Genomic DNA, 26800 nt, shown 5'->3' with positions numbered 1-26800 from the left:
TTAACTTTAAACTGTTCGACGAAAATATTGCGTTTATTAACATTAATGTTCACGCTGTTGATTTGGGGTTTAAAGAGACTTTTTAAGTTTTAAAATCTCAACTACACTACATCAGCAAAGTTCACACACAGCACCAAGTTGATAATTTACTATTTCCAAACACACACATGTATGCATGCAGTATGTGTCGTTTGCTCTGTGTGTGTGTGTGTGTGTGTGTGTGTATGTGTGTGTGTGTGTGTGTTAGCATTCTCACAGAACCACGACAGTTATTCATCACTTCATTTCCCAGGCAAATGTCCACTCCAGGTCTCGGCAGCAGGGAGAATTTGGTTGCAGAACTCGGCAGCTAGCCAGAATATTTTACTGTGCGGATACTGTTTCACTAACTGATCGTAAAAATGCCACAATTTTTAAATAATTTCCTCTTTTAAATAGAAAGACAGAGACAGAGACAGAGACGCATCCCAGAAGACCTGCAGCTGTAATTTCAGACAAAGTACTACTGGTTCTAACAACAATACTCTGTCCTTTAATTTAATTAATGTGTGTATTGCAGTCAAAATATTTTGCACCTTCAAATGTGAAATCCAGAGGTTATGAATCTCTCGCTATCAGACGGTACGATGTACACGGTACAAAAACGTTACGGTTAAACAGGTAAAGAGCTGATACACTGCAGTTCACTACTCATTTGATACGCTTTGATTCAGTACCGATAAGATTTGATTCCACACCAATACAATTTGATTCGGCACTGATGCACATTGATTCAGCACTGATTCGATTTGATTCAGAACCAATAATTTCTGATTCAGCATGATGTAATTTGATTCAGCACTGATTCGATTTGATTCAGTACCGATAAGATTTGATTCAGCACTGATTCGATTTGATTCAGTACCGATAAGATTTGATTCAGCACTGATTCGATTTGATTCAGTACCGATAAGATTTGATTCAAATTGCGGTGACCCCGAACAGGAGCGGCCGAAAGAGGGGATGAAAACCTGATGTGAATCAGCACTGATAGTAACATTTTTCAAATAAATTCTTAATATATATATTTTTTTACAATCTCAAAGATTAAGCACAAAATTTTAACATCACAGCATCATCTTTTTTTTCTATTTAATAAAAACATCTCGTGACATCTCTCAGCCCTGTCTAGCAGGTTAATATGCCACCATGCAGAAAGAATATTTTGTATAAAAAAATACAAATTAAATCTGTAAATGATTTATGAGAGCTTATTAGATGTGTAGCTAAAAGGATTTTTTAATTTTGTTGTTTATTTTTGTGCATTTTGAATATAAAATGGTGCATGTGACTCGAATACCTGTGACAAAATGTCCTTTCCGTTTGCATTGAGTCTGTGCTGGATTACGAGTCAGAACAAGTAGAGAATACATACAGGTAGAGAATACATGAGAGAATGAGGAAGTGGACGAATGGAGAGAACGAGGGATTGAGGGAAATGGGAGTGGTGGTACAGGGATTTCAGCAGAGAGAGAACTAGCGAGAACCTGATATCTCGACAAACAAAACGGCTCAGTGTGTTAATTATAGGCTTAAATGGCTTATTTTTGGTGGTGAGTTTTGTGTAAGTAGGTTAGGTCAGGTCTTTATTAGTGCAGAGACGGTCTAGTGTGAGGAGTATAGTCTGATAAAGTGTTTGTAAAACAGAATAAACAGATGGTTAGGGATAGAAGACTAGACCTCCGTGTTGACGTGATTACATCACAGAAGTTGTGTAGATATTGGAAGGTTTGTGCTTGTGCCACGCCCCAACGGCGCTCTGGGGAAGCCACTGAAGCCTCCTGAACTCACGGGACCGGTTTGAGACGACGTTATGACGTTATCGTGCTGAAGGTATAACGGGGTTAACGTTATAACGGCGTAAATTCTAACCGTGCTGGATTGGTTTTAAGGGTTTCAGTGTGTGACAAGAAAACATTCCCCACACCATTACGCTACCTCCACCAGCCTGAGCTGTTCACACTAGACAGGTTGGTCCACGGACTGAGCGTCTGTACCAGACCAGGCGACGCTTATGTCTGCAGCTTTGATGCCCGCTGTTACATCAAATGTGAACATTAACTAAAGCTCCTGGCCTGCATCTGTATTGTGTTTTTTTTTTTTTTTGCATTACACTTCCGACACGTGATTGACCGATTGCGTGAATGAGCAGGTGTGCAGATGTTTGTAATAAACCATTTCAGCATAAAATCCGACGTAAACCCAACAATCATTTTGAGAAGTGATTAGGAAGAGGAATGAACATGTACAATTTCACGAGTGCTTTTGGTAGACTAAAGGACTAAAGCGCCGCCGCATCGCAGTCTTTAGGTAGAGATGAAGCGGAGGATAAATCCAACTGCACTACTATCAGAACGGCATTGTGGGTAATGTAGGAAAGTGAAAATCTTGGACCGTGTTGAAGGTCACTTGCTATTTTATGAAGATGATAACATCTTTCAGGTTTGAGTTTCCCTTTAAACTTTGGAAGGGGGCGGGGTTAGCGTTTTCTGGATGTGAAATCCAGCACAGCAAGTGTAGTGAACAAATTACTGCTGTTTTTTCTTAAAGCGAGTGAAATCACGGTGCTGCCATGTTGCTGCGTGCCCGGTGCCGCTTGAAGCAAACTGGTGTACAATTGCAAAAGGTCAAGAGGATCGTCTTGAAGCTGTTGGAGCACTGTAGTGCGTCGCTTTTGTGGTGCAAACGCTTGCGCTGAGAACATTATGGGGGAAAAAAAATAACTCTGCACGTTTTGTGTGAGTCTGAACGGGTGAAAATCTCCTTGTTTGTAAGTGACATCCAAGAAGTGTTGTTCTTCACCACTTGAGTGTTGGTTGATTGTAGTTTGCCTCTTGTGGGCGTTTCACAACTGCTACTGTTGTCACCTGGGGGCGTGGCCTGTGGGCGTGGCCTGTCCAGCGTATTTTATTTCCACTGAGAAACAGTAATAGCTATATATAACTTACAGTTAAACACAAATTAGCTTCCGTGATTTACGTGTTACGGGCTCGGCTTCGTTCTCAGATTAGATTATCAAATCAAGCTAGCTGTCCTAGCTACGTACTCTCACCAGAGGCACTAACGATCTCTGCTACGTCCTTCCAAGCTTCATTTTTCTTCATAATGCCTCTATACTTTTTAATTTAATGGCAGGATAAGATTAAATCAAGTTTGTCTTTCATTTTTGCGGAACTGATTGCGTTTAAGAACTAAAGTTGTAAGCGGGGAAGTGAAGAAACGTCGGACGCAAATGTTTGTCGTTTCTTCAGAATTGAGAAATTCTCTGTTCAAATGATGCTGAAATCGTGGCTCCGTGTTGCGTTTGTACGTAGGAAATGTACGCTGAACAGTCGCTTGGTTGTTAGTGTGAAGCTAGGGTTAGCTGGAGCATTGACGCATTTGTAGTTACTTTTGCGTTGACTTTATCTGAGCGAACTTTTGACCAGAGAATTCACAAACTTTGTTTTTGTGAGCTAGTAGAAAACAAAATTGTGAATGTTTTGCATTTGTGTGTTTTTCTACGATAAAAAGGCACAAGGTTTCAACATGTGTTCTTTTTAATTATACGCTAATCCTCTTGCTTAGAAATTTCTACAGATTGCAGTGAAATGTCAGTAATTCAGTTGATCAGCGTTTTATCGTTTCTGCTGTTAGCATGAAGTCGACACACTCTCAGGTTTTTGTGTCTGTTTTTTTTTTCTCTCTGTGCTACGATTTTCTTGCTAGCAGTGTTGTCAGCTCTGTGTGTTCTTCTCCAAGCGAATAAAATCACACGTTCTGTCACTAAGACGCGCTCAAATCAGCCGAGAGTGAAATGGCAGCTCTGTCTAGGGCTTTCCTCCATCTGGGGCTTTCCTTTACTCACTCCATCCATCAGCTCTCCTGTGACTGTAATCATATTTAAACCGTACACGTGAGATTTTAATTAAATCGCTTCTCATTAGACTGAACTCGGACATGCCTCCACTCTCCTCTCACACACACACACACACACACACAGAAAGAAAGAAAGAAAGAAGGGGAGAGAAAAAGAAAGTCAAGAAGAAAGAAGGGGAGGGGGAAAAAGAATGAAAACCTTGGTACAGGGAGAAAAAAAGGATAGAGTCGAGACAGAAAAGAGGCAGACAGACAGATTTTTGATCCATCTCTTAGTGTGTGTGTGTGTGTGTGTGAGAGAGAGAGAGAGACTGGATGTTATACTTGTCATTTAGAGGAGTGGGTGGTTCTACCCTGTTTAACCCTTCAGCCTTGTTGCTAGGCAACAGCTGACAGATTGCTGTGGAAATCTCTTGGAGTGGTTCTCTGGAAGAACGATAGAGAGAGAGAGAGAGAGAAAACACTGACACTGAAGAAGGAGCTTATATACTCACACTGTGCTGTTAGATCTTATCAGTTTTATCCCGATTCAGTTCCAGTAGCATGTAAATGTGTGTGTGTGTGTGTGTGTGTGTGTGTGTCTGTGTGTCTGTGTGTGTGTCTGTGTGTGTGTCTGTGTGTGTGTCTGTGTGTGTGTCTGTGTGTCTGTCTGTGTGTGTGTGTGTGTGTGTGTGTGTATGTGTCTGAGGTATGTATGAGGCGATGCATATTTGGTGAGTGCAGTGACTCAGGCTCCTGTGTGAGCGTGTGTGAGCGTGTGTGTGAACGTGTGTGTGTGTGTGAGCGTGTGTGTGTGACCCTGTATGTGTGAACGTGTGTGAGCGTGTGTGTGTGTGAGCGTGTGTGTGAGCGTGTGTGTAGTTTATAGCTACCTCCCACGCTCCTTTGCTCCCTGATGTTGTTTCTGGTCTCTCAGGTTCTGCAGGTCTTCTTTATAAAGCAGCGTGTACGTACACATTTCTGAGTTTATTCTACTGTAAAGAACAAGTTTCATTTCCTGACTGTCTGTACAGGAGCTACAGTGCCAAGAGAGGGATACACACACACACACATACACACATATACACACATATACACACACACATACACATACACACACATACACACATATACACACATATACACATACATATACACACATATACACATACATATACACATACACACACATACACACACATACACACATATACACACATATACACACACACATACACATACACACACATACACACATATACACACATATACACACATATACACATACATATACACACATATACACATATACACACACATATACACATATACACACATATACACACATATACACATATACACATATACACACACACACACACACACATATACACATATACACACATACACACACATATACACATATACACACACATATACACATATACACACATATACACACACACACACACACACATATACACATATACACACATACACACACATATACACATATACACACACATATACACATATACACACACATATACACATATACACACACATATATACACATATACACATATACACACATACACACACACACACACATATACACATATACACACATACACACACATACACACACATATACACATATACACATACACACACATACACACACATATACACGTACACACACATATACACATACACACACATATACACATACACACACATATACACGTACACACGTACATACAAACACACACACATACACACATACACACACATATACACATATACACACGTACATACAAACACACACACATACACACACATATACACATATACACACGTACATACAAACACACACACATACACACATACACACACATATACACATACACACGTACATACAAACACACACATATACACATACACATATACACACATATACACACACATACATATATACACACATATACACACGTACATACAAACACACACATACACACATATACACACATATACATATATACACGCATATACACATGTACATACAAACACACACATACATATACACACATATATACTCACACATACATATATACAATCCCCTCCAAAAGTATTGGAACGGCAAGGCCGTTTGTTTGTTTTTGTGGTACAGAGCTTTTGTGGCTCATCTGTGTATTTCTTTGTGAATTTCACTCTGGCCTTCTGATTCTTACTGCTGATGAGAGGTTTGCATCTTGTGGTATGGCCTCTATATTTCTGCTGTCGAAGTCTTCTTCTAGCGGTGGATTGTGATACCTTCAGCCTGCCCTGAGAAGGTCGTTGATTTCACTGTTGTTTTTGGGTTTTTCCTTCAAAGCTGTCACAATATTTCTGTCATCAGCTGCTGTTGTTTTCCTCGGCCAACCTGTTCCGTGTTTCTTTCTTTTTCATTTTTCCATCTTTTCTCAGCTTCAAAATGGCTTGCTTTTCTCCCATAGGCAGCTCTCTGGTCTTCATGTTGGTTTATCCTTTTTAACAACAAACACAGGCTTCACAAGTGAAACTCCGGGTTCTAACCAGGAGCAGACATTCAGAGCTGTTATATGTTTAAACAATCAATCTAACAGAGCTCACATGTTCCAATATTTCTGATCACCTTGAAAAATGGGTGGATTCTAACAGAAGGTATTATGTTCTAAGTTGTTTAACACGTCGAGATGAGGAAATGAAAGCTGAAATATGATCTGTTGTCTCATAATCATCTTTTGATCTCAAACCCAAATATTTCAGTGTAAAGCAAAAACAAAAGAACTTGTCATGCTGTTCCAATAGTTTCAGAGGGGACTGTATACACACACACACACACACACACACATGTATATATATATATATATACACTCACTGTCCACTTTATTAGGAACACTTGTACACCTGAACATTCATGCAGTTATCTAATTATTCAATCATGTGGCAGCAGCACAGTGTATAAGAGCTTCAGTTAACGTTCACGTCAAACATCAGAATGAAGAAAAAGTGTGATCTCTGGGACTTTAACCGTGACATGGTTGTTGATAGCAGAAGGGCTGGTGTGAGTATTTTAGAAACTGCTGATCTCTTGGGATTTTCACACACAACAGTCTCTAGAGTTTACACAGAATGGTGCGAAAAACAGAAAACACTGAGAGAGCGACAGTTCTGTGGGTGGAAACGCCTTGTTGATAAGAGAAGGTCAGAGGAAAATGGCCAGATTGGTTCGAGCTGCTAGGAAAGATAGAATAACGCAAATGACCACTCTTTCCAACCGTGGTGAGCAGAAAAGCATCTCAGCATGCACAAAGCATCAAACCTTGAGCTGGATGAGCTACAACAGCAGAAGAGCACATCAGGTTCCTGAAGCTCTCATGAGCGCAGACTCACCCACACTGGAGAGATGAAGATTAGAAAAAAAAAATCACCGGCTCATTTTTCATTCTTCAGCTCTCCAGTGAGTTCGTAAATCATTCGTTCCTAATAAAACTATTTATCAGTTTTACTTTTGCTTTGCTCCATATAGACAAGTTCCATGTTTTTCCTCCAATAAAAACATTTCACACTTTTATCAGCGTGTAAAGATGATCATCGATGATGATTTCTACATAACCGTGTACATGTTTTGCATTTCTGATCGCTGTCTGGAGTCGTGCACGTTCATAAGACGAGAAGAAAACGGAAAGACCCTTGAAAAAGACCCTCAATAATGCAGTTGTAGTCCCCTTTCTGCAAAACAACCCACTTCCTGTTCATTTCACAATCACTTCATCGAGCTCGCTGTATTAACACGTCAAACCGAAACGTGTAGAAGTGCACCACTCCTCTGGGGCTCTAATACACTCGGTATGAATCGAATTATAATCGTATAAGGAGAAGATCTTTTCCAGCGGGTTTGACAGAGAGTTGTGTTTCAGTGAATGTATTTGACTCCGTTCTAAATGCCAGAAATCTGGATTAATTCCAGATTCGTTTAGATTAAAGTGGTTTGTTTTTATTCTAGTCTTATAGAGCTGTGAGAACAGAGTCACTGAACATGTAGTGCGAAACGGACAAAAAATAACACGCAGCACAACCATTGACAAAGTGTTCCCCAAAGAAGGAAAGAAAAACAGTGAGGAAGAAAAGAAGGAAAGAAAGAAAGGGTGTGAGAGGAAAGAAAGAACGGAGGAAGGAAGAAATAAAAAGAAAGAAGGAAGGAAGGAAGGAAGGAAGGAAAAATGAAAGAAAGAAAGAAAGAAAGAAAGAAAAAGAAAAAAGAAAGAACAAAAGAATGAAAGGTTGTAAGAAAGGAAAGAAGGACAGAATGAAGAAGGAATGGAAGAAAGAAAGAAAGAGTGTGAGAAAGGATGGGTGAAAGAAGAAAGAAAGGAAGAAATAAAAAGAAGGAAGGAAGGGTGGGAGGGGAAAAGAAAGGGTGTAGGAAAGATGAAAGAAAGGAAGAAAAAAAGAAAGAAAGAGAGACAGGGGGAAGAAAGAACAAAAGACTGAAAGGTTGTGAGAAAGGAAAGAAGGACGGAATGAAGAAGGAATGAAAGAAAGCAAAGACAGGAAGAAGAAAGAAAGAAAGAGTGTGAGAAAGGATGGGTGAAAGAAGAAAGAAAGGAAGAAAAAAGAAAGAAAGAGACAGGGAGGAAGAAAGTGCAAAAGATCGAAAGGGTGTGAGAAAGGAAAGAAGGACGGACCGAAAGAGAGGACAGGAGAAAGGAAGGAAGAAAAAAGAAAGAAGGATGGAGGAAAGGAAACGAGTGGGAAGAACTTTTGTAGCTTTTTAAGTCACTTTAAAAAAAAAAAAAAAAAAATATATACTGTATATCGTACGATGCATTTAATTGTTGCACGTTAAAGAAGGAAAGATGTTTATATTTACACTTTTAACAGTGAATCTGTGTGTGCGTGTGTGTGTGTGTGTGTGTGTGTGTGTGTGTGTGAGAGAGGACTGCGATTGTGTAGTCGAAATCACGCGTCTCACGAGCGACGCACTAAGCGTCACGTAAATAATCACTGGTTTGGTTTTGTCGGTTTCACATATTGAATTTCACATACATCCCGTTTCACACTAAAAGCATCTCTGCATGTATTCGTCGCATTCGTCACATTCGTCGCATTCGTCGCATTCGTCGCATTTCTTGCCCTGCTTTAGTAAATATAACATGATTTTTGAAAAATTTGTGTGGCAGTGTGCGGCGTAAAGGCTGTGAGGAACTCGCTGTGGGCTGGTGTTTCAGAGGAAAAATGTGAAATTTAAATGTAACAAATGTAAATAATTGATTTTTCTCTTTCTGTGTGTGTGTGTGTGTGTGTGTGTGTGTGTGTGTGTGTGTGTGTGTGTGTTATTTAGTGTGCTGTTTCGTGGTCCACAAACGCTGCCATGAGTTCGTCACATTCTCCTGCCCAGGAGCGGACAAAGGGCCGGCATCAGACGTAAGTCTTCTCTCTCTTTCTCTTTCTTTCTCTCTCTTTCTCTCCGAGTGTGTGTGTGTGTGTGTGTGTGTGTGTGTGTGTGTGTGTGTTCTGTCCTTCCTCTTAGACAAGTCCACTTCCTCTACAGATTAAAAAGCGCTGTCTCCTCCTGACTAAGCAACAAACACACAAACACAGCACATACACACTCCAACACTATCAGTGTTTTCAATCAGAACATGTTGCCTGCGTGCTGCTAGAGCTAAACAACACCACACACACACACACACACACACACACACACACACACACACAGAGCGCTGACTTAGACACACTTACGCACAATTTTTATATCCTTAACCATATCATTTGTCCAAATGTGTTCCCCAAGTGTACTTTTTATCCATTTAGTGTTGTAGAACGTCAGAACGTTATAGCAGCTATAAACACTCGTTCCCTCACCAGCTTCTCTTTTACTCTGTCTCGAAGGAAATAAACTAAAAAAACGCAGCTTGTCACCGAGAAACCGTAAAGAAGCGTAAACTCCTCTGTCCTGAAGACGTCGGAAAACTTAACGTTACAGCTTTACCTCTGACTGTTACAAAGCGCTGACACTGGAGACTCCTTCCGTACGTGTAACAGAAAACGATGCTTTTTAAATCTGTTTATTATCACACGTCCCTGCGAATGAGCCGTTACTATAGAAACGGTAACGCATTAGAATGTGCGTTAGCCACAGGTTTAAACGAATGCGCTCGATCAAATACGATACATAGAGGTTTATTTAATATTTATGGAAGGAGTCTCCAGTGTCAGAGCTAAAGCTGTAAATCTTCCGCAAGTTTTCCGACATCTTCAGGACAGAGGAGTTTTTATTCTTACTAACTTCAACAGAGACAAAAAAAAGAGGTTGGTGAAGGAGTGACTCGTAGCTATAGCTACTATAACGTACGTAACTCTAAATGGATAAAAAGTATGACATGCTGTTCTTTATATAAATACATATTGGTTTTCTTTTTATCAGACTTAATTATATGAAGGATATAAGCATGTAGGTCTATTAAGTGTTCCAATTAAGTCGTAATTAATATTTCGCCTGTGCACACACACACACACTCGTACAGGGGCGTGAGATCGTCTCTTTCTCTCTTCTTTATGTCTATTTTTATACCTCAGCTTCCTCCCGACATGTGAGCACACACACACACACACACACACACACACACACACACACTCACACACAGTCACAGAAATGCAAAATGAAAAGAGAAAAAACACTTCCTGTGTGTAGCCGTATCTGTGTGTTGCAGCCAGTGAACAGAGCTGATATAAACACACCACTTCACCCGCACGCTCAGCTTCACATGCACACTGCGGCTTTGCAGGATTATTCCAAACGCTTCGTGTTGTATTAAAAAAAACATCGCCATGTTTCGTTAGACAAGTAGCGTAGCGTAGCGTAGCGCCGCCGATTCCTGCCGAGCAAAAAGCTCTGCTGTCGCTTCAGGTTTCAGTTCACTTCTTGTGTTAATATGAATGCTCTTCTTACTGTTTCTCTTTTAACCCTTTCATACGTCATCTTTTATAAAAAGGTTTTTCGATGGTTTTACTGATCATAAAAGTGACGGATGATTTTTGAAAGTGAAATTAGAAGCCATCAAGTAAAAGTATTTTTTTTTAAAAAATCATTGCAATGTGGAAAATTATTTCACTAACATACATATTTCCTGAAATTATATATATAAAAAAAAAATTTATTTATTTTACTAACAATTTAGCTCAAAAATATTTATGTCCAAATTTATAGATTATTTTATTTTTGTATTTTTTTTTTAGATCTCATATATGAAATTATAGATAGATAATATACAATGTGTGTGTAATTTTTTTCAGAATTATAGAAATTTTTTTTTTTTTTTTTCAGAATTTATTTACTTCACTACAATACGTCCATAACTATATTGTTTAGGTGTATATATAATATATCTATATGTCCAAAATTATATACTTTTTTTTTAACTAATATAGTAATTATGCAGTTTAGGTCAGAATTTAAAAAAAAAAAAAAAAAACTAATAATGTTTATTATTCTGCCTTTTTTTGTTTTTAACTTCATTTGTTTTTTTTTTTTGTATAGAAAGAAACATTTTTTTGTACGGAAACGTCCGAGACGTGTTGTGTGTTTTCACCGTCACCATAATGGAGGATAAAAAAAGATAGATAGATAGATAGTTAGATAGATAGATTATAAATAAATTAATACATTTATTTATTTAATAATAAATTAAATTATTAAATAAATAAATTTAAGGGAAAAAATGTTAAAAAAAAAAAAAAACAGTTGTGCTTTATGTCTGCTAGACTTCCGTCTGTTCCGATGTGTTACGGTACGACCTTCTCTCCGCGTCCGTAACGGAGAAATGAATAAACTGCTATACTTTAACTCAGAGTTTTGTTTTGTTTTTTTAACCTTTGGTGTCTGACGCACAAAAAATCCTGATTAACGGCGTTAATGAAGTTACTTATTGCGAGGTGCTGAACTTTAACCTGCTGCTTAGACACGAGTCCACGTTATCAGTCACGTCCTGGATACATTTCACTTTCTGAATAATGTAATGTAAGGAATAAATCAGGACAGGGTTGCGCTGTTACAGGAAAATAATCAATAATCAATAATAATCAATACCAGAACAAGTGGTTTATTCCTCTTATACCGCAGCACATTTGCAAAAACGAACAAAAACAATTACAATTTTTTCATTTGGTGAAGAACGACACGTCAGGTTACAGCTTTACTGTTACAAAGCGCTGACACTGGAGACTCCTTTCTTAAATGGTAAATAAATAAACGATCATCTCTTTTTTTTTTGGAAAAAAAAACCGTCACCGTAGCAACAATTTTTTTTAAAATTCATTTGTTATCAGCGGAGCGTCCGTCTTAAACATCCCTGTGAATGAGTTGTTACTGTTACTATAGAAACGATAATGTATTAGAGTGAGTGCATTAATATAAACCTGCTGCGCTACTGTCAGAGCTGCTGTTATAGAAAACTAATCAACACCTGACGACCAATCAGAATGCAGAATCCAGCAGCGCTGTGGTGTAAATGGATGTAAATAAGTAGTGGGTGCTTTACAGGGACCTCAAGACAAAAAGGAAACTGATATTTGTGTGTGTGTGTGTGTGTGTGTGTATGTGTGTATGTGTGTATGTGTGTATGTGTGTGTGTGTGTGTGTATGTGTGTGTGTATGTGTGTGTGTGTGTGTGTGTGTGTGTGTTGCAGGATCCCCGCAGTAAACACAAATTTAAGGTACACACATACTCCAGTCCCACTTTCTGTGACCACTGTGGATCTCTACTTTACGGACTTATACACCAGGGGATGAAATGCGACAGTGAGTACACACACACACACACACACACACACACACACACACACGCACACGCAGCGATGTAATCCTAGTGTCGTGTGAATGAATAGACGACACGCATTGATGGTGCACAGGCAGAGTGTTGAGAGAAACCGTGAGAGCAGTTCACTTCGGCGAGCACTGAGCACTGAGACACTCGCGCTTCCTTTCGCCTCATTTTACGGTCACGTGTTTTTATTAAACACGCTGTTTTTTTTAAACATCATGACATCGTAAACATGAATCTCAGCACGAGGACTTCACCGCTAGCAGCTAGGGGCGGAGAAATGTGACAAAATATCACATCACGATTCTCAAAGACATTTCTGCGCTACACAACGCGTATCACGTCATACGGGTTTGTGAATAAATTTGTGAACAAGGTTTTTTTTAAAAACTGTTTGATGATACGATATTTTTATGGAGCCTGTGAGGGGACCTTTGCCAAAAAAAAAAAAAAAACATACATAGTAAAAAAAAAAAAATCTCATGAAAATGAAAATATTTGTGTGCACGTGAAAATTTGCTTGTTTTTATGTTTTTTTTCTTAAAGAAAACTAGAGAATAAGTGGTGTGTATGTGAGAAAGTAATCATTTCCTGTAAACGTTACACCATGTCCTTTTCTTTCAGAAATAAAAAAAAATAAATCATTCGAAAATGACAAATTTTCACGTGCGCGCGCACAAAATAGTTTGTTTTCACAACATTTTTTTTGCAAATGTCTGTACATATTTATTGTATAACATAATAAATATGTTTTTATTTTATTATATTAAATTTTTTTTTTTTAAATTCTAGTAAATAAATAAATAATTAACAAACACTGAAAAGGAGAAAAAATTAAAAATCCGTCATTTTTAAAAATATTTTACAAATTGAGAGACAATTTTAAGTACAAAAATTTAACATCACATCATCTGCTTAGAGTACGTTTGTAAGTTTACTAAAAAAAAGTGTAATAATTTTAATAAATTAATATAAAATTTTAATAATCTAATAATAAGTAAGTAAATAAATAACAAACACTGAAAAGGAGAAAAACTGCAAATTATTTTATAACATTTTAAACACAAAAGTTTAACGACAAATCATCTGTTTAGAGTCAGTTTCTAAGTTTAGTAAGAAAACATAAATAAATTATAATTAATTATTATTAAATATATATTATCTATTGCGATATACGCTATACTATCTCATAAAAGTGACAATTTATCACGATATCGATATTATACCGTTATATCGTCCAGCCCTACTAAGAAACACGCCATGACAAGCAATTAAATTAAATAAAATGTTCAGATAATCTTCATAGTTAAGAAAATTATCGCTAATTTTACTTTTAGTATCTACGATTATCTGAAAAAATATATAATAACGATGAATCGGATATATTTCAGATATTTTGTTTGAAATTAGTTTCTTACGATATCGAATCTGATGTATACATGAGCGTGTTTACGTTTACGTTTATGTTTATGTTTATGTTTATGTTTACACAATTTGGACAAGAATTCGGGTCCAGAGATGAAAAATTCAATTCAATTCAATTTTATTTGTCTGGCAGCTTTACAGAAATAAATACATTCAGAATAAATTAAACCAAAATAAACTGTAACTATGTGAGTTTATCTCTGCGTTGTGGTGCGTAACACCGTTTGGTTGTTGATGTATTTCTGTAGCCTGCATGATGAATATTCATAAGCGGTGCGTGACCAACGTTCCGAGCCTGTGCGGGACGGATCACACGGAGAGGAGAGGACGACTGTACATCAGCGCCGACATCAAAGAGTGCAAGCTGACCGTAACCAGTGAGTCTGACACACACACACACACACACACACACACACACACACACCGTGAGTTTCAGTGTGATTTCCATTGATTGGTTGTTCCACAGTGGTTATTCTTGCGTCAGAGCTCGGAGTCCGGTCGTGTTAGCTTACCCTGCGGGAGAAAAACACATCCTGAAATCAATTCCCCAACGATCGTCCCACATCTTTTACTCGCTGTCTTTCTCACACACTTTGCTAATGCAGTGTGTACAGTACTCTGTTTATACGCCGCAGTCTGTGTTGCAAAGAACGCAAAGGAACGCTTCACACTCCTCTAATGTTGAAATGGTTGTTGGTGTGGATTAGAATGTGGATTATCTTTTAATTAAAACTACAGAAGGAAGAACAGTGCAGTATAGCAGCCGTGGCTTCAAGCAAATTTCTCACTGACTTTAGTGGTTAGAACTTGGTTAGAATTTGGCCAGATGTGGTTAGAACTTGGTTAGTATTTGGCCAGATGTGGTTAGAACTTGGTTAGTATTTGGCCAGATGTGGTTAGAACTTGGTTAGAACTTGACAGTAGTGCAGGTTTATATTATTGTGCTTATTATAATACGTTATCATTTTCCACGTCAGTAGCAATGTTGAACCGCTTTGGCTAACGCTAAGCTAACAGCATTGTCAGTGGTTGATCTATTTTAAAAAATGTTATATGTTTAGTCGTTTATTCTGTAATAGTCGGGTCCGTGTGTAACTCATTATCGAGTTATAAGGCGGTAAACAGAACCGTGCGGTTGTCGATGGCAGGATGTTTGTGTTTTGTGATATTTATTATAATTTCTTTTCTCAGTTTACGTCTTTTTTTACTTTCTTTCTCCGCTTTCCTCCTCTTTCTCCATACCAGTCAGGGAGGCTCGGAACCTGGTGCCGATGGACCCGAACGGCTTGTCGGACCCGTACGTGAAGCTCAAACTGATTCCCGACCCCAAGAGCGAAAGCAAGCAGAAGACTAAAACCATCAAGTGTTCGCTCAACCCCACCTGGAACGAGACTTTCGCATTGTACGTCAGATCTTCGTTATTTTCCTTCTTATTTGAAGAGAAGAAACTTTTTTTTTTTTTTTTTATTTGCCTTGTTTGTTGTTCTCCCGTAGCAATCTGCGGGAGACGGATAAGGACAGACGTCTGTCTGTGGAAGTCTGGGACTGGGACCTGACCAGCAGGAATGACTTCATGGGTTCTCTCTCGTTTGGCATCTCCGAGCTCCAAAAGCAAGGGGTCAGTGGCTGGTAAGGTCTTTAAAAAAACAGTGTTTAAAATCGCTCTCGTACATCTCCACATCTTCACTTATCACTCGTCCTCAGAACCTCCAGCTTCCACTAATCTTAAGATATGGACTCCTGTCTTATAGGTACAAATTGTTGAGCCAAGAAGAAGGCGAATATTTTAATGTTCCAGTCCAACCCGATGGTGAAGAAGGTAACGAGGAACTGCGGCAGAAGTTTGAGGTTAGCGATGCATTTCAATACGTTACGGAAAATTTCTGTAAAGAATAAAACACTAGGGGGCGTGCTGCTACTGGAAAATAATCAACACATGGGTTATTTTCCAATAACAACACATCCTAAAGTGTTTTATTCCTCTGATGCCACAGCAATTTGCCAATGATTACAGTTTTTTATTTATTAAAGAATGACTTTTTTTTCATACTTTTTTATTCATCTGTAGTTACGTTTAACGTTAGTTAAGAATGATCATTTACGTTAAAGCAGCTTTTTTCTTCTGAAGTTAACGAAGCGCTGACACCGGAGACTCCTTCCATAAACGATAAGCAGACATCTCCTTACGTAAAAACTTCACCATATTATCAATTACACACATTTTTTAAATTTTAATTTAATTTGTTACTATGGAAACGATAACGTATTAGAAGGAATGCATTCGTATAAAATAAAAAATACTGTCAGTCCTTTTTTCGTGGCTTTATAACTACTTCAAAATGAGCAAATGTAATTTAAGTAATACATCACCTGTGGTATATATTTTTTTAGCTACTGTAGCTAGCTAAATATTTGTTAGCCACAACAAAAATTTTCATAATAACGATTATTACATGCGGTTGCGTCCTAAACAGCGTACTAGTGAAAATATCAAGTAGCTGTTAGGTTTTTTTTGTAAAGTAATATGACGTATTTAACTATTTAATGTGAAGGTCATCGTATATTTATCTAATAAACAAAAAAAGCAACGGGGGAAAAAAAAGCAGCGTTTCTTACTTAAGCGTTTCTTAAATTGATTGTTTCACTATTGTCTCTCATCCTAGTTTTTGCTTTGTTTTCGCTCTTGTTCCTGTCAGAGAGCCAGGATTGGTCCGGGCAACAAGAACGCCGACAGCTCGTCGTCCAACGACATCTCCAAATACGACGCCAACGGCAACCAGGATCGCGTGAAGCTCTCCGATTTTAACTTCATCATGGTACTGGGAAAAGGCAGCTTCGGAAAGGTAACATTCAAACTGCCTTAACGCTTGTACGCACACACACCCTGTGATTTTATTTTAGGAGTGAAGTTAGGAAAGACACACTTGGGGGTGTGCTGTTGTGGGAAAATAATCAACAAAGGCGTGGTTTGATGAAGACAAGTTGATACGTCATATGTTTGTTTTTGTTTTTTTTAACGAGAAACTGCAAAGAATCGTAAACTCCTCTGTCCTGAAGGTTTCAGGAAATTTACAGGGTTATTATAAATATATTACTCCCTGTGCATGAGCCGTTACTATAGAAACGAAAACGTATTAGAACATGTGCATTAATAAAAACTGTCATTATGGAAAACTTCTAACCAATCAGATTTGAGAATTAATCAGCGCTGTGATGTAATTAAGAATACAATTAAGAGATGTAGAGATTTGAATAAATTCGATTTTTGTCTTAGATTAACAAAACGAAACGAAAAACCTCAGTTTGAATTTTCATTTCTTTTTTCCGGGTTGTTCCGCATTTCGGAGGACATTGTAGCGTTTTAGGAACAACAGGAGAAGAGTATTCGATTGCGTGACCCGCTTTGCGTTTCCAGGTGATGCTGGCCGAGCGTAAAGGAACGGACGAACTTTACGCCGTGAAGATCTTGAAGAAGGACGTCGTGATCCAGGACGATGACGTGGAATGCACCATGGTGGAGAAGAGAGTTCTGGCGCTTTCCGGAAAACCGCCTTTTCTCACGCAGCTGCACTCCTGCTTTCAGACTATGGTACAGAACACGCCCACACACACACACACACACACACACACACACACACACAAACACACACACACGCCCACACACACACACACACATGCACACACACATATGAACACACACACACGCCCACACAAACACACACAAACACACATACACACACACACACACACGCCCACACACACACACACATACGCACACACACACACACACACACACACACACACACACATACGCACACACACACACACACACACACACACACGCCCACACAAACACACAGCTTGTGCAACTTCTGCTTTCATTGCTTCTGCATATCACAAATACTCATGTATTCAAATTCACATTCAGTTCCTCATTTACTCCAGAAGGTTCCTTCTCGCTCAGTCGCTCAGTCAGCGAGGTCACCGTGTAGCCATGTTTAAAAATACAGCGTTGTCATCAACAACGACAACAACAACAACGACAACAACGACAACAACAACGACAACAACAATGACAAAAGGGCGGGAAGAACCGTTTTACCTGCTGAGGAAATTGTTTTCCGCATCTAAATTAGCTTCCCGTTTTGTAGCTATGTTTTGATTCTTTATGTAGATTAATAATGGTTCAAATCATAGCTAATTAACCTATTAACGTTGCCACTTGTTGTGTATAACCCGCCAGCTAGTTAGCATTTATCTAAGCTGAGAAGCTAGCTAGCGATTACAGCTAAACAATAACAATGTGCGATAATTAGCAACAGGACTTCACTAGCAACAGTTACTAATTAGCGTGAACATCTGATATTAGCACAAAGTGAACTCAGTATTATAACGTTCTGTCCGCCATTTTAGTCGAAACCGCATACACTTTATTCTCATAGATTTTACTCTCTTGTAGTATTATTTTTGGTGTGATATTTAAAAAAACTCACAGATAAACTTTAATTAGGTTTTACATCACCTTCCAGCCAATCAACATTCAGGATGAACGCAACACAGACACGCTCAGCCAATCAGAATCCACGTTTTTAGTTTCATCGTATAATAAAGAAGATCTACATAATAAACGTTACGTTTTGGCGCAGTAGAAGTCTTTATCGTAACGGGAAACTAATTCTGTAGCTAAGATTAGGTAACGTTAGCATTAAATATTACTGACTTTAGCTAGCTAGTGAACAGCGTGCTCAGCAGATGTGTAAGACTTCGTAAGTTCTAATGAATTTAAATATCAGTAAAATTTTTACAGTTTCAAGAGTGAAATGTCATATATTTTAGATTTTTGGAGAATACATTAAAAAAAAAATTAATCAAGTTATTGGTAAGAAATATATGAATATTATGTGGCTTTAACGGGTGCAAAATATCTTCCTCTGCTGAAGTTATCAGTTACTTAATGACTGAAATATCGCTTAAAGGTGCAACAATCGATTTTTAACAATTTCCTACTAGTAGAAATAAATCTGAAGAAGCTGATTAAAGTCGCATCCTTGTTTACTGTCTGTTCCGCATCACTGATTTTCACGTGTTGGTGTGTGTGGGTTTGTGTGTGGACTGATGTGTGGGTGTGTGTGCGTGTGTCGGTGTGTATTGTGTGTGTGTGTGTGTGTGTGTGTAGGACCGCCTGTACTTTGTGATGGAGTACATTAACGGTGGAGATCTGATGTACCAGATACAGCAAGTGGGGAAATTTAAGGAGCCGCATGCTGTGTAAGTACAAACACACACACACACACACACACACACACACACACACACTTGAGTGCGCACGCACACACACACACACGCCAACACACGCCACAGTGTCAGAACAAATCATGAATATTGTATTTTCTTTGTTTCTCTCTTGTCTTTAATACAAAAACAAGAGAAATTACTAGTGTGATTATCAGTATTCTAAGAGTGTGTGCATGTGCGTGTGTGCGTGTGCGTGTGCGTGTGCGTGTGTGTGTGTGTGTGTGTGTGTGTGTAGGTTCTACGCTGCAGAGATTGCCATTGGTCTATTCTTTCTCCATTCAAAAGGCATCATTTACAGGTAAGAACTACATTTAACGTTCTAACAACGTTATTCAAACGCATTTTGCAGCTCAGTAATAGTTAAAGAAGTCTCTAGAACAATAGAATAACGATGCAGTTAAAAGCAGAATTCTTAACGTCTAGAAGATATCGGTCATGTTTGAGTCTCTCGTGTGTGTGTGTGTGTGTGTGTGTGTGTGTGTGTGTGTAGAGACTTAAAGTTGGATAACGTGATGCTGGATTCTGAGGGTCACATTAAAATCGCTGACTTTGGCATGTGCAAGGAGAACATGCACGACGGCGTGAATACGAAAACCTTCTGTGGAACTCCGGACTACATTGCACCTGAGGTGTGTGTGTGTGTGTGTGTGTGTGTGTGTGTGTGTGTGGAACAACAGCTCCAACTACCTATCATATTACATGAGAATTAAAATAAACCCCAGTTTATTCCGCCTGAAGTCAGTTTTCGGACCTCCAACTGATTCTCATATAAACTTCTCCTTCAGCAAGTATATTATTGGAAAGCCCCTTAAAAAAACGGAGGTGTTACGTGTTCTCGTAACAGGAAGTGTTACGAGACTGTGGTAAGCGGTTTCTCCTGTTTCTGCACTTTCAGATCATTGCCTATCAGCCGTACGGGAAGTCTGTGGACTGGTGGGCGTACGGAGTTCTGCTGTACGAGATGTTAGCGGGACAGGTAAACGCTAAACATCCTTACCGAGCGACGTAAATGAAGCTAATTAACGTTTGTAGTGTTTGTAAGTTAGCGTTACGACTTTGGCCTTTTTTCGTAGCCTCCGTTTGATGGCGAAGATGAAGACGAGCTTTTCCAGTCCATCATGGAGCACCACGTTTCCTATCCGAAATCCATGTCTAAAGAAGCCGTGGCTATATGCAAAGGCGTGAGTGTACACACACACACACACACACACACACACACTTGCTGTTAAACAGTTATTAAACACAAAAAAATACTATAATATTTCACACACAGTACAGTAAATTGAAAAAAAATTCCTAAATATCCTAATTGTTGATAGACCAAACGTTATGCGTAAACGGTAACGTTAACGAAGAGAAAACGTTGTTTACACACAATCATTTTCCAGCCAAAATTATTTTAGCAGGGATTTATGATCAAAGACGTCTGGGGGGGAAAAAAAATTGCATACGATCTTTAGCTAGCTATATTAGCTATATTAGCTAGCTGTATTTCATTACCGATTTCAATATAATTTCATACGAAGATTTGGAAATGATGAATTACGTAAGGGATAAAACACTCCGTGTGTCGTGCTGTTCGAGGAAAATAATCAACCCCGGGGTGGAGTGACTGAAACCACGACGAAGCACACGTCGAAGTCTTTTATACCTTTTATACCACAGCGATTCACGAACCATTACAAAATTAAACTCATTGTAATTTTTATCCGTTTATAGTTACACGTAAGTTCTCACTCACGTTATAGCAGCTATAAACAGTCGTCCCCTCACCAGCTTCTCTTTATTCTCTCTCTATTGAAGTTACTAAGACAAAAAAAAAAAAAACGCACAAAAAACGACTTTTACCAAGAAACTCCTTCTGAAGAGTTACAGCTTTACCTCTGACTCATACAAAGTGCTGACACTGGAGACTCCTTCCCTAAATCTTAAATATAAATCTCCTTCCTGTAAGAACCATATCACAATTTTAAAACTCTGTTTATTATTAGTGATCTGTAAATGAGCTGTTGCTATAGAAACGATAACGAGGTGTTAGAGCGAGCGCGTTAATATAAACCTGCGCTACTGTCAGAGCTGCTGTTACAGAAAATTCATCAACACCTTCTGACCAGTCAGTTGCTTCTTGCTAACAGTGTGCTGTGTGTTTCAGCTGATGACGAAGCATCCGGGGAAGCGTTTGGGTTGCGGCCCTGAGGGCGAGAGAGACATTAAGGAACACGCGTTCTTCCGGTACATGGATTGGGAGAAACTGCAGAACAGAGAGGTTCAACCTCCATTCAAACCCAAATCAGTAAGGAAACGTGTGTGTGTGTGTGTGTGTGTCCACAACAATAGGAATACCTGAAAGTTTTGTCCTTGTGGCCGAACCCAAAGAGAACCTGTGTTAATAATTACATCAGTGGAAGGTCCTCATAAAGATAGTATGGCAACGTCTGTGTGTGTGTGTGTGTGTGTGTGTGTGTGTGTGTGTGTGTCTGTGTTTTATAATGAAGTCCAGCTTTAACAAGTAGGCATTTAATCTTTAATTTCACTTCCCTATCAAAAGATCACATTTTTGATGACTCATCCTGTACTAGTCTTCTGTTCCTCCAATTAAATTAAATGGCGTATAAGCTCCGCCCCCGGAGGCGTGTCTTGTTCAACAGTAGCAGCTCGTTAGCAGTAAACCAGCATCTCAACACGCCATCATTCTGACTTCCTGTTTCGAAAGGAAATACGTCAACGTATGGAATCATCTCAAGACGTTCCATGAGGACTTTAACCGCCTCAGTGTAACCATAAGACCCTAACAGAAAATAATAATAATAATAAAAATAATAATAATAATAATAACGTTATCACAGAGGTGAGTGTAACCGTTCTGTCCACCATGTTTTTCTTTTTGCCATTTACTTTCACACCAGCACAAGACGCCGAGGTCACCATTTCGTCTGTAGATATGTTTAGTGTAGCAGAAGACAAGTCCAGGAGAAAGACATGTCCTCGTATTTCTCCCCCAGTGTAGCTTTGTGGTAAATAATTACAGTCTTATGAACATTTGTGGCACTTTACAGTGATGTGTAGCTCCGTGTCGTCTCAGCATCGAGACACGAATACAGCTGTCTAACATCAAGCAGCGTTTTAAACACGTTCTGTCAGGAGACACACACACACACACACACACACACACACACACAGGCTTCCAAACCTCTTGTTTCTCATGGTTCACTTATCTGAGGTAGAAGCTGGAGTGTGTGTATGTACAGGTTTTTTTTTTAACAATACACACCAAAAGAATGTTGAATGTTTGTTTTGCAAAACTCGGTAGGAAGTTTAATTTGTGTTCAGTTGTTTTTCTGCTTGTTGAACCTACCTGATGCGCCGTTAGACCGTCGCGTGGTTTGGTGGATATTAGCAACTTTGCGAAGAAAATTTGCAAAGCAAAGATTTTTTCAAAGCTGTTAAAGGAATACAATAACACACTGACATGAAGACCCTGCTGGAAAAATTCCCGGGGCGAGATCACGTGACCTGCATGTCTATAACGGCGTGTGTTTGGAGATTTCGTTTGATCTCTGTGGTTTAATTTGCTTTGCCAGTTTTATTTTAATGAAGTGTGAATTTGTGTGTGTGTGTGTGTGTGTGTGTGTGCGCGCAAGATGTAATATAAAGGCAAGTTGTTTGACTGTACATATGTGTGACTACTTTTCACGTATAAAGCACGGAAAGCGGGTGAGTTGTAAGTACAAGCGCTAGCACACGTTTATCTCCGGTTCTGGGAAGCCTGTGGTAAATATTTCTCCTTTTTGAATATTTACTCCACTCACACATGCTTGAGTCAAACTATCATTATTATTTATTATAAGTAAGGAATAAAACACTTGGTGGGTTTTGATGGTACGATGAAGCAGAGTTACTGTTACCAATAACTAAATAAAGTTGATTATTTTCCTATAACGGCGTCTCCTCCAAGTGTTTCATTCTGCTTATACCACAGCAATTTTCCAATTTTTTCATTCATTAAATTCATTTTACACTCAATCAGACCAATCGGATTTGAGAATTCAGCAGCGCTGCGGTATAAACGACACTGACAATCCATGAACTTCAGCATTAATAAACCATGAATATCACAATATATCATGTAACTGATGATCAGCACACACCTGCTGTACGTTCATGACACTTCATCTCTGGAAGAAATCAGCTCCATGGTTTTCACTTCTAAATTTAGATCCACCTCTTATTAAACAAATGTTCTCTCAACATTTGTGGTTCACATTTGGTTTCAGTTGAAGAATATTCTGGTTTTATGTATATATATTTAGAAGAAAAAAACACAGCGGGATTAAAGCATTTGAAGATAACATGCTGTGATTTATTTCGTTTCATCATTCGTCCTGGAAATTGGTTTAAAAAAAAAAAAACAATTATATCTCTGTGTTTTAATCCCGCTTTCACTTATTTTACATTTTTTCTTGCAAGTTTATTGTTTTTGCCATGTTTATGACACCTTTTGTTGTTGCTGTTTTGTTTTTTTTTCTTTTCTTTTAACCACCATCCTCCCATCGCACTCCTCTCTTCTCTCGTCTTCTCCACAGTGCGGTCGAGACGCAGAGAACTTTGACCGTTTTTTCACCCGCCATCCTCCAGTCCTGACCCCTCCCGACCAGGAAGTGATTCTTAACCTGGACCAGGACGAGTTCCAGGGTTTCTCTTACATTAACCCAGAATTCCCAGCTCAGGAGTCCAAGTAGCCAATAGCAGCGCGGCGCTTGCACCGAGACCAATCAGATCGGAGAGGCTGAAACAACTGAGACCTAATGAGCCAATCATTTTGTTCAGCCTGTATCTACATTTCCGCTTCCGTTTGTTTCATACAGTTTATGCTGGTTAATCATTTTACACACACACACACACACACACACACACACACACACACACACACACACTGCCCATCTACGGTGTTATAAACTCGTAATGTTATGAGTTGACTACATGAGAAATATATATGTTTACTTTTTATTATTCAGTTAAAATAATAAATGCTGTATTTACTTTTTTTTTTTTTTTTTAGGGGGGAGGGCGGGGTTTAGAATATAAATATGATATAAATTATCGATAATATATTATAGATAATATAGATATGAAGTATAAAAAAATAATATTTGCCAAAATATAAAAAGCCACCTAGTTTCATTATGTAGGTCAGTCTGTTCCTGGTACTTTTTTTTTTTTTTTTTTTTTTTGGCCTCGTTTATCAAACCGGATACAACCGAAATTTGTTCGCAGGAGCATTTAGACAATTCACGAAAGTTCGGAAAAACTTCGTATCCTACGAGAATTTGTGTAAATTTACGTATAATTGACGTGAACCTCGATTGCCTTCAAATCATTGCTGAAAATTGATTGCTGCCATTTTATATACAGAACATGCTATCAAGTTTAAATCACTTGCTAATTTTGAGTCGTTTTGTATTAATAACTAATGACAAATAAGACTAGCCGTTCAAAAGTAATGGCACCCTGTAACAGGAGGAGGAGTTAACACACGTCGGTGGAAGCGCTGCAGTGGCTGAGCTGCGTTACTGGAAGATTTAGGAGGCGCTGTACTATTTCGTCGCCATTTTGTCAATTTCAGCTCTTGTTATGGAGTTTTATGGGCGTGGCTAAATGTAAATGTGCCATGAACACAGCTGATAAACGCTGATTAGTTGTATATTATCATTTATCATATTATCAAAGACAATCAGTGAAAAATATAGCAGGGATTTTTACCTCACTTTGTCTGTGAAACATTATATAACACGACTTCAATAAAAGATTGATAAATGAGGCCCATTATGAACATGTATATACACAAAAGTATGCTGTTTCTTTATTTCGTCGTATATCTGTGCCAAATCTAAGAGTTCTGTGTAACGTACTAGGTTTACATCAGTGGTTCCTGAACCAGTCCTCAGGGACGGGGTGTTTTTAGTTTTGTTTAGTTTTGTTTTTTTGCTTTCCATCTCTCAGCACACGTGTATCAGGTATACAGTGTTTTTTTTTTTTGTTTGTTTTTTTTTTGGGGGGGGGGGGGATCACTGCTTCCTGTCAATCAACGTGGTGTGAACATCAGACATCATGCATGAACCTGGATACACACTGTAACTGAGGACTGCAACTCCATCCTTACTCGAGAATTTTTTAATATTTTTGACTCCCCAAAGTGGTATTATTATTATTATTATTATTATTATTGATATTATGTTGAAAAAGATTACATATCTTTTGTCGTTAGTCCACCAAATCTGTGTAGTACATTATTATAATTCATATCGTAAAACCTGAAGCCCTCAAAGTATTTGAATGAGAGTAATGCAATCCACTGTGAAGAGATGGTACATTTTACATTTTAATATATAGATATATACATATATATATATACATACATATATATATATATATATATATATATATATATATATATATATATATATATATATATATATATATATAATAGTAAATCTATGAATAATTTTTGTTTCTTTTTTCTCACATAAACTGAAAAACATCCTCGCCATACAACACATTGTTATTGTGCGATAATAATGTGTTGCTTATTGAGTTTTCATTACCCTTTACCGAAAATCAGTCTTGCTGAGTGACCAGCTAACAGTGAACAAAATAAAGGCATGGATACATTCAAAACATTTCACTGTCATGCACTGATTTATGACGACATAAGGTCAAAGGTTAGATCAGTATTTACGCAGAGAAAGTTATGTGTATTCAGAGTCGGGTTACTCGCGTACGGAGGTCAATTCAGGTCATTAAAATCACCTGCGTGTATTTCGCCTTAAAACAGCGAGAGAGAAAAATCAGGGATAGAAAATGCAGACTGTAATACATCTCTTTGCAGTCAAACGTAATAACGTAAAAACAAGAGACCGTTTAAAAATAAAAAATAAATCAAAAACACTAATGTGATGATATCTGTATGAGAAGATGGTGAAAGTTGAAATAAATCTAATAAGAGTCTAATATATCATTAATATACTGCTGCATGAATAGAGCTCGCTGTAATTATCACATTAATCACGGGTTTAATTTAACAAAATGGCTTCCACACTCGTTATTCAGCAGCACATAGAATAGCACTTGATCCAGCGCAGCCTGTTATTTTACATTTTGTTTATTTATATTGTGCTCATACACACGGCTTAATGACATGAAATCTTAATGTGTGTGCAGGATGTAGGAGATTTTATCACTTATTTGATTCTGAATTAATAAAACAATGTCAGCGTTTGTGTTAATTCGATGCGCTCTGCTGTGAAGAAAAAAATAATCCATAAATAATCCACTCCTTGAGATCAGAGATGCGTCTCTGA

At 38.3% G+C, this 26800-nt stretch overlaps 1 protein-coding gene across 2 annotated transcripts in view; it reads left to right on the top strand.

Annotated features, from left to right (window-relative positions):
* The window catches only part of prkcba (protein kinase C, beta a), a 45338-nt gene that overhangs the window by 6157 nt on the left and 12381 nt on the right, over window positions 1–26800 (top strand). Inside the window, exons 3-17 of one of the 2 annotated variants that reach the window (XM_053229988.1) lie at window positions 9242–9324; window positions 12589–12700; window positions 14396–14524; window positions 15393–15549; window positions 15642–15776; window positions 15899–15995; window positions 16844–16990; window positions 17563–17736; window positions 19324–19415; window positions 19678–19740; window positions 19933–20071; window positions 20338–20418; window positions 20516–20623; window positions 21595–21735; window positions 24026–26119. In XM_053229988.1, coding sequence (XP_053085963.1) covers window positions 9242–9324; window positions 12589–12700; window positions 14396–14524; window positions 15393–15549; window positions 15642–15776; window positions 15899–15995; window positions 16844–16990; window positions 17563–17736; window positions 19324–19415; window positions 19678–19740; window positions 19933–20071; window positions 20338–20418; window positions 20516–20623; window positions 21595–21735; window positions 24026–24181 — 1814 coding nt within the window. In that variant the 3' untranslated portion in view covers window positions 24182–26119. Of the gene's footprint in view, window positions 1–9241; window positions 9325–12588; window positions 12701–14395; window positions 14525–15392; window positions 15550–15641; window positions 15777–15898; window positions 15996–16843; window positions 16991–17562; window positions 17737–19323; window positions 19416–19677; window positions 19741–19932; window positions 20072–20337; window positions 20419–20515; window positions 20624–21594; window positions 21736–24025; window positions 26120–26800 lie in introns of those variants that run through there. The other variant, XM_053229989.1, reaches the window with a different exon arrangement.

Source organism: Pangasianodon hypophthalmus, chromosome 26 (assembly GCF_027358585.1).
Source record: "Pangasianodon hypophthalmus isolate fPanHyp1 chromosome 26, fPanHyp1.pri, whole genome shotgun sequence".
NCBI lineage: Eukaryota > Metazoa > Chordata > Actinopteri > Siluriformes > Pangasiidae > Pangasianodon > Pangasianodon hypophthalmus.
The sequence above is the reverse complement of the archived record's forward strand: the minus strand, read 5'-3'. Positions and strand labels throughout refer to the sequence as shown.